General features: G+C 62.1%; 2 protein-coding genes across 2 annotated transcripts in view; both read left to right on the forward strand.

Moving 5' to 3' along the window:
- Nucleotides 1-358: 358 nt before the first annotated feature.
- Nucleotides 359-7,992, forward strand: AMSG_09763 (uncharacterized protein; the record flags this gene model as incomplete). The annotated part of the gene is made up of 3 exons (XM_013898752.1): nucleotides 359-6,257; nucleotides 6,320-6,463; nucleotides 6,523-7,992. 3 exons carry the CDS (start codon nucleotides 359-361, stop codon nucleotides 7,953-7,955), a joined length of 7,476 nt encoding a protein of 2,491 aa, XP_013754206.1. The 3' UTR covers nucleotides 7,956-7,992.
- Nucleotides 7,993-8,191: 199 nt separating this feature from the next.
- The window catches only part of AMSG_09764 (ATP-binding cassette), a gene marked incomplete at its 5' end in the record, with an annotated part of 2,686 nt that continues 2,332 nt past the window's right edge, over nucleotides 8,192-8,545 (forward strand). Inside the window, one exon of the mRNA XM_013898753.1 lies at nucleotides 8,192-8,355. Within this exon, the coding sequence (XP_013754207.1) occupies nucleotides 8,192-8,355 (164 nt within the window). The remainder of the gene's footprint in view (nucleotides 8,356-8,545) is intronic.

Raw genomic sequence — 8,545 nt, forward strand, 5'->3', positions numbered from 1 at the left:
CAAGCAACGCACAACTGCAACTGCCCGTACACCTGCGCTCTCCAACAACAACGGCATTCCTCTCCTCTCGCGCCACCCAACAACAACCTCCACACCATGAGCCACGTCCTCGCCTCTTTTGTGGCGGCGTGTGTTCTCCTCCCGCTCCTCGCCACCGCCTTTACCACCCCCACCTCCGCCCTCTCCCCTGGTGTTTGCGATGTACGCCACTCCTCATGCCGCCCCCCCCTCCCCCTCCTCCCATCCCCAGCCCGCACTCACCCCACCCACTCCCCTACAATCTCAGCACCAAGTGGGGTATGCCGACTTCTCCCCGGATACCCATACTCTAATCTGGCTCGGCACTTCTCCGCGTGCAATGGTCTCAGGAAACCTCGACGGCGACGGTGTGCCTGAGCTCGTCGCCGCCGTCCACACCAGCCATATCTCAGCGACTCGAGTCATTGTCTCGGTCGTTCCGAGCTCTGTTGCTGCCATCGCCGATGGCTCGTTTCCGCGACCAGGTTATGCGCCTGTTGCGGAGCCTGCTGCCTCGCCGCTGCTTTCCTTCTCAGGCTTCTACACCTCGATGCTCCCGCCGTCAACGCCCGCCATGGCCTCTAGTACGCTTGCCGTCGCTGACGTCAACGCCGACGGACAGGGCGATCTAGTGTATGCTGCAGCAAGCGGCTCTGCAGGCGGTGCGGTTGTCGTCTTGGAGCAGGCTACGTCATCGCCATACGCGTCGCACCTGGCAACGCTTCCGCTACCCGAGGAGATGCGCTCTCTCCTGCTCAACCACGGGCTTCGCGTTCCTATGGCTGTTGCCGACGTCGATGGCGACGGTTCACAAGACATCGTCTACTCCTCGGCCTACGACACGCCGTATACCGTGGTCCATGACCCTGACAGCTACATCTTTAACGATGTGCTCCTCGCCACTAACCCATCCGGCACCGGTGCCTTCCTCGCGCCGATCCGCCTCGCCTCCGTCACCAACGGCCGTGGCATGGAGGCCCTTGCTCTAGCCGACATGGACGCCGACGGTGACGTGGATGTCTTGTTTACTGACACTGGTGGTGGCAGTGTCTGTGTTCTCTACGCCCTTGCCCCGGGCGTCTTCAACGAGACATCCTCTCCGCCCGTCTGCACTGCCGTCGAGACAAACGTCGACTACATGCATGTTTTCGACTTTGACGCTGACGGTGACTTGGACATCCTCGCCATGGACTCTGACAAAAGCATCTGGCTCATTCCCAACGCCGCGGGGGCTGGCTCTCCGTTTGCCTACACTTCGTTGACACGCTCGGCTCCGTTCCCCACATCCGCCGCCTACTCGTCACCGATTGTTTTTGATCCAGACAATGATGGTGATCTGGATATCCTCTATCCAAAGCCCGTAGACGGCTTTGTCTATCAACGCTGTGATGGTCTCGGTTCATACACTGAACTCATCATCGCCCACGACCGTGAGCTTGTCTCTACTACGTACGGTGACCTCAACGGTGACTCCTTCCTTGACGTTTGTGCAATTGACAACGTGAACAGACTGGTGTGCATCCTGTACAACTCGGGTGCCGCCACCTTTGATGCTCCCATTGTGGCATCGGGCTCTTACCTATGGACCCCTTTGTACTCTACTATTGTTCTTACCGACCTCAACGCCGACGGTCGAGACGACTTGGCCATCATGTCTTTCGACGACAACGCCATGAATAGTCTGTGGATTGAGTTCAACGACGGTTCCGCCGTGCCCTTTGATGGTCGACCCGACGACATTCTTCTCGCTGGTGTCTCGGCCACCTCACGCTCCGTCTCTACCCGCAGCTCGCCCCCACCACGCATCGACGCTAACAACGACGGCATACTTGACTTTGCTGTCGTCCGGTATGACCGGTCCTCATTTGATGTTGTCTCGTACGTCCCCAGCGGCAAGACTACTTTTGCGCTCTCCTCAGTCCACGCCCCGTACGCAAGCTACCAGTCAGTCTGGCTGCGTGACGTTGATGGAGACGGCGATGTTGACATTCTTCTCTTCTCGTCGCCGTCCGTCGGCCAGTTCTCGCTCCTTCGCTCGCGCTTTGTCGATGACGCCTTGTCCGCCGGCTCGACGCTAACTACCGATGCCTCCACCGTCACCTTTGGCTCGCTTCCTGCCCACTCGGACAGCAGTGTGCCATGGATGGGTCCCGGCCCAACGTCGGGCACTGGCCTCGACTCGGGCTTCCTTGTCGGCGCGCAAGACTTTTTGGCCGTCCCACCCTCAGGATCCATCTACCACGTGACTGTTGCCGACTGGCTCGATCCTGCCGCCTCCGCTGCTGTTACCACCGTACATACCCGCTTTTTGCCGGCTGCCGGTACCACCCGTCCGTCGGCTGTCGCGTTCGATGCCAACAACGATGGCTTGCCAGACGTTGTTGCTATCTACACCTACCCCACGCCCGAGTTGTACCTCATTCTTGGCCCGACGTACAGCTCGCCGACCCAGATCCCGACCGCGGGCCTGGCCTCACCGCCGTATGTTCCTTTCGTCTTTGATGCTGATGACAACGGCGACCTCGACATTGTCCTCACAGGCAGTGCGGCCACCTATATTTTCCCGTCATTCGGCGACGCCACCTTTGGTGCACCTCGTCACGTTACAACCAGCAGCGGGTCCGCCCTCGACATCGCTCTCTTCCGCATGCCCGACTACATGGAGCCCGCCAGTTCGGCCTGGATTGTTCCGTCGAGTCGCGGGCTGGGCCTCGTCACTCAGCCCCGAGTCGATGTCACCCGCCCACTCTCCTCCTCCGTCGGCACTGGCTCGCCGAAATGCGAAGGTGTCCTAGGCACTCTTGTAGGAGACTTTGACAACGATGGCCGCCCCGATCGTGCATGCATTCACTTGACCAGTGGACTCCTCATGCACCGCGGCTCGCACCTCGACCTCCGTCTCGCAGGCACGAGCGCAGGTGCCCTCGCCTTTGGCTCCGTCATTCCCCCGCCTGACTCGGTCATGCCCATTGTTGTCGATGTTGACGGCTCGGGCATCCCCGACATCGTCTACAGCTCAGCCGGAGGCATCCACGTTATTGTCTCGTCCAACAACCCCGCGGCCCCGTTCACTCTCCCTCCGATCACCGTTCCGGGCTCAGCCATGCTCGGCGCTAGCAATCGGATCGCCATGCGCCTCACCTCGTCACCGCTGCCGTCCGTCATCGGCTTTACCAACACGGCCATGTACGCCATGGACCCAACTGGTGACCCGGCTGCACCGCTGAGTGCCCCGCGGCTACTGGCAAGCTCCACTGTTAGCCGTGTCTACTTCCCCCATGCTGTTGATGTCGACAACGACGGCCACCTCGACATCCTCTTTGCGACAAGCAAGAGCGTTGCGTTCTATCGCGCCAACTTTTCTCTTCCGAACAACTTTGAGGACTCTGTCTCCCTCGTTACTTTTGCCAACAACATCCAGCGCGCCCTCGCCGCAGACCTCGACAACGATGGCTGCATCGACCTTGTTGTCGACCTCATCATCGGTGACTATGTCGGCACACGCTACCTCTACGGTCCTTACACCGCGTGGGCAACCGCCGATCAGCATATTGTCTCGTTCTACCATCCCAACGCCACCCACCTTCCCTATTCCGCCGGCGGCGGTGCTAACATGGCCTACTATGACTACTTTAGCCTTCTCGACTACAACCGCGACGGCTACATGGACATTGGCAAGTTTCCGATTTCGAGCCACACACTGCCTGGCGCCATCATCTACAACCGCGGGTCTGGTGCTCCTCCAGACAAGCGCTTTGTCTCGCATACCGACAACTTGATCACAGGGTACACCATCAACACCACGCCCCTCAACATCGCCGTGGACTACAACGGCGATGGCGAGCTGGATCTTGTTACCCGCAACCGACTCCATCTCTCATCGCCGCAGATCGCGCGTCGCGCGCCCGTCACGGTCGTGGTTGATCCTGTTCGCTGCGGCTACACCCTGGCATGCATTGTCGCTTCTGTTGCAGAGACCGGGACATGCCTCGGCGACACTGTCCTGGTTCCCGGCGGAACCTACGCTGGCTGCGGCGTTTCTGGCCCGCTCACCCTCGCGCGCTCGATCACCCTCGCGCCCGTTCCAGGGACAGGGGCCGTTGTCATTGACTGTGCCCACAATTCGTCTCCGTTTGCTGTCGGAGGCCGTTACGGCCTGCATGTCACGGGTGGTGTCACTGTCACTCTTCGTGACATGACCATTGCCAACACCTTTACTCACCCGGCTCGAGCCGGCGGCGCTGCCCTCTCGGTCTCGGCCGCCAAGCTCATCCTCGACTCGGTCACCATCATCAACGCCACCGCCACCGGCGGTGACCTGGTCTCGATTGAGAGTGCCGGTGTCGGATATGGTGCTGGCATCCTTGTTCGCGATGGCGGTGAGCTCGTTGCCACCAACGTGACCGTGACTGGCTGCTCGGCTGCCCTTGTCGGTGGAGCTATCGCCGCCGTCGGCCGCGATACCCGCGTCACAGTCGTCGACTCGATCTTGGCCGGCAACACTGCGCTCATTGGTGGTGGCGCCGTCTTTGTCGAAGTCACCAGCGGCGTTTCGTCACTCTCGCTCCGCGGCTGTGCCGTTTACGACAACATTGCGCCGGGTGATCTCTCCGAGACCGTGCCCATCTCCCACGGTGGCGCTTTGTCCGCTGTTGCTCTTTCAGGCGTTCTGGAACTCGAGCTCTCCGCTGGCACCTCGCTTGTGCGCAACTCGGCACTCTCGTCTGGTGGCGGTCTGTCAGTGCGTGCGACGCAGGCCGCCAGTGGCCGGGTTGTACTCGACGACGTGCGCATCGCCGCAAACTTGGTGGCGGGCAGCGGCGGCGGCGCGCTCTTCTCTGCCGCCGACATCTCGCATCTCGACATTGAGCTTCTTCACAATGTGGTGTTTGAGGACAACGCCGCCGGTGAGTCTGGTGGTGGCGTCGCTTTTGTCACGCTCCCGCCGTTTGGACAACAAGACACGGCCTCGGGCTCCCTCAACATCACCTGGGGCTCGGGCTTGCTCGCGCGCAACACTGCAGTCGAGCATGGCGGCGGCATAGCCGCGCTTGTCACTGCCGCTTTTCTGGTGCCCTCGCCACCGATCGCGCTTGCTGCCCGTGGTACCGTCACCTTTGACGCCAACGTCGCAGGCCGTATGGGCGGCGGCCTGGCGGCCTCGGGTCGCGCCGTGGTCTCCCTGGATGCCCCAGTCTTTACGCGCAACCGGGCCGTCTTTGGCGGCGTTGTCGCCGCTGCGCCGACTGCCAGCTACCTTGTTGGCCCAACTTTGCCGTCGGGCTCGCGATTTGCGGTCTCGGCCGCGTCGATCCCCCCCGAGACCATCACCGCCGCTGCCATCCCCTGTGCCACCCGCGGGCGCGTCCGTCTCAACTCGCCGTCTGGCAGTGGCAACGGTGCTGTCTACGGTGGCGTCGGCTTTGCATGCACCTCCATTCTCGAGCTTGTTGGCCTCGACGCAGCGCTCCTTGATGCATCGCCCACAACTGCGACATCCAAAGTCAGCGCCCCGCCCGCCGGTGGCGGCCTGGTCTTCACTTGCGTCCCGGCCTCTCTCCTCACCGCCGACGGCACGTGCGGCTCGCCGCTGCCTGACATTGTCCCGCTCGTGCCGTTCACCTCGTTTGGCTCGGACAGCGAAGCTGGACTCACCGCCGGCACTGTCAACGCATCGCTCGCCTCGCTGCGAGCAACGTATGGCGTCAGTGCGGTGGCCGGTACTGCGCCAGCCCGGTTGGACTGGCTCACACTCCCGCCCGCCACCGTCTCTTCTGGCTTTGCGCCTGGCCCTGGCTCAAGCGACGTTTTGCTCTACGACGCACTCGGTGCGCTCTTGAGCGACAGAAACATCCATCTCGAGCTGCGACTGACGGCCGCCGATGCCGCCGATCGGTTTGCTTTTGTCACCGGCTCGCCGACGCTCGAGCTGGCCAGCAACCCGATCTCGTTTGGCACCGTCGGCATTGCGCTCCGTATCGGCACGCCGCCTGGATCCGAGGTCACCTTTGAAATCGGATTGGTGACGGCCGCCTTTACTTCCAGCTCGCCACAGGCTGCTGCCCTGCGCCTCACGGGAGCCATGTCGCTCGAGGAGTGTCTGCCTGGTGCCGGCGTGCGTGTCGGCGGCGACATCGGTGTCCTCGAGTGCGAGCTCTGCCCAGAGGGCACATTCTCCAACGAGACCTCGCTCGAGCCTTGCCCAACATGCGCCGGTGAGTCGCTGCTGTCAGGTGTAGGTGCCACTCGGTGCGTCGCATGCCCGATTGGCGCACGCCCATCCCGGGCACGCTCGACCCAGACTCACAACTTGGAGTCAACTGCACCTGCCTCCCGTCGTTTTTCTCGCGCAACGGCATCCAAAACGACAACTGCGAAGAGTGCCCCGAGGGCGGCGTCTGCCTCGGAGGCGCTGCGCTTCCTGTCGCCGCGCCAGGCTTTTCCCGTCGCCAGACGTGCCATTTGTCTTTGTGCGGTGCAAGCGCGACACGGCGTGCGTCGGAGGCGCCTTTCCGTGCGCGCCGGGCTACGATGGCTACCTGTGCAACGTCTGCCAGCGCGGGTACTTCTCAGACACATCGGGTGGGTGCTCGCGGTGCTCATCGCGAGCAACTCTGCTGTTTGGCCTCTTTGTCACCATGGTGGTGGCCATGGGCCTGTTCATGCTTGCCGTCGTCCTCGTCGCCATGCACCGCTCCGCCCTTTCGACGGTAGAGACGGTGACCGAGACCGGGCGCCCGCTGCGCCTGGTGCCGGCGACGGCGTCGATGGCGGTTGTGGCCATGCAGGTTGTCGGCGTCATTGCCGACACCAACGTCTCGTGGAACTCGTCGGCACACTCGGTCCTGGACGCGTTCAACATCTTCAACGTCGACGTCAATCTGTTCGAGTCCGAGTGTGTGCTCGAGACGTTCTACACCACGTACTCGATGTCGATTCTCTTCCCGATCCTCATTGTTATCTCCATGCTCATTGGCGCCGTCGTCGTCCGCCTCTGCCGCACACTCTTTTTCGTCTGCGGAGCACTGCCGGCGTTTTCCCTCCGCGCAGTGTGCGAGACGGCGGCCTTTACCTTTGGCCCGCTGCTCTACATTCCGCTCTCGCGAGCGACGCTGGTTTACTTTGACTGCACCCGGCTGCCGAACGGGACATGGGTGCTTGACTCCAATCCGGGCATCGAGTGCTTCACCTCGGAGTGGATGCGCTACCTCGGCGGCGCCATCGGCGCCGTCGTCATCTACGTCTTTGGCATGCCGACATACTTTGCGGCCATGCTTTACGCGCACCGCAAGACGCTGCTCGAGGAGACCACCGTTGTCCGCTACGGTCCGCTCTACCGGCTCTACTCGCAGTCGTACTTTTACATGGAGGTAGCCATTCTGGGCCAGCGGCTTGCGCTTGTCCTCCTCGCCACCTTTTTCTCGAATCAGCAGCTCATTCAGCTCTCGGGCATCATCGGCGTGCTCGGCGTCTCGCTCGCCCTCGTCGTCCGCCTCGAGCCATACCTGTACAACATCTACAACCGCACGTTTGTGCGGCTCAACGCCCTCCTTGCCATCCTAGCCCTCGTCGCCATCGGCAGCTACGCCGAGCGCTCGGCCGGAGGCTCGGCCGACACCTTCTTCATCACCGCCGTCATCGGCCTCGTCGCCGCCATTGCCATTGTCGCCGTCGTCTCCTTTGTCATCGAAGTCCGCGGCATCTACCGAGAGCGCAAGGGCTTCTTCTCCAACGTGGATGTCCAGCGCCGCAAGCTCATTGTCCACATTCGCAAGACGCTTCCCGACCTTGACCCCGAGTTCCAGTCGGAAATGGGCCGCGTCCTCGACTACTTCCAGCCACCCGACAGTAGCGCGCCGACGCGCAAGACGAGCGACATCTACGAGGTCGACTGGGACAAGGCCGGTGCGGATGTGGAGCTAGATCTTATTCTGTAGTTGCTGGAGAGGAGCAGAAAGAGAAGCAGAAAGAGATAGAGATGGAGAAAGTGTGTGATCAGGTGCCCACCTAGGCGGGGCTCCGTGCCCGCCAGCTGATGCCGCCCGCCCGCGCGTGCCACTCACTGGCGCTGGCACTGTTACTCGGCGCAGGCATTGACCCTGTCTCGAGCTCCGCTCTCGACCAAAGGCACGAGCTACCACCCGTCTCCCGGTCACCCAAAAACACAGCAATCATGGGCAACACGCTGTCCAAGGTGATGACCACGTCTGTGGAGAACGACCCCATGCGCAACGTGCTCGGCAACTCGCTCGGTGCCCAGGTTATGGCCGGTGCCTCGGTTGTTGCTGCCGTCGGCTTTGTCCTCAAGCTCGCCCAGAAGGCCGCCAAGCGCCAGACGTACGCCCCATGTCCCACCACTACCTCCCATACACAACCCTTCATCCCTCCTCGCACCACCACCACCACCACCACCACCACCACCACCACCATAACCCCCCTCACACACACACACACACACACACGCTGCCCTTGCTCCTCTCGCATGCGGGTTGCCTGCCCTCTCGCTCCCACACACTAACCCATCCTT

This window comes from Thecamonas trahens (genome assembly GCF_000142905.1).
Source record: "Thecamonas trahens ATCC 50062 unplaced genomic scaffold supercont1.51, whole genome shotgun sequence".
NCBI classification, from domain to species: domain Eukaryota; order Apusomonadida; family Apusomonadidae; genus Thecamonas; species Thecamonas trahens.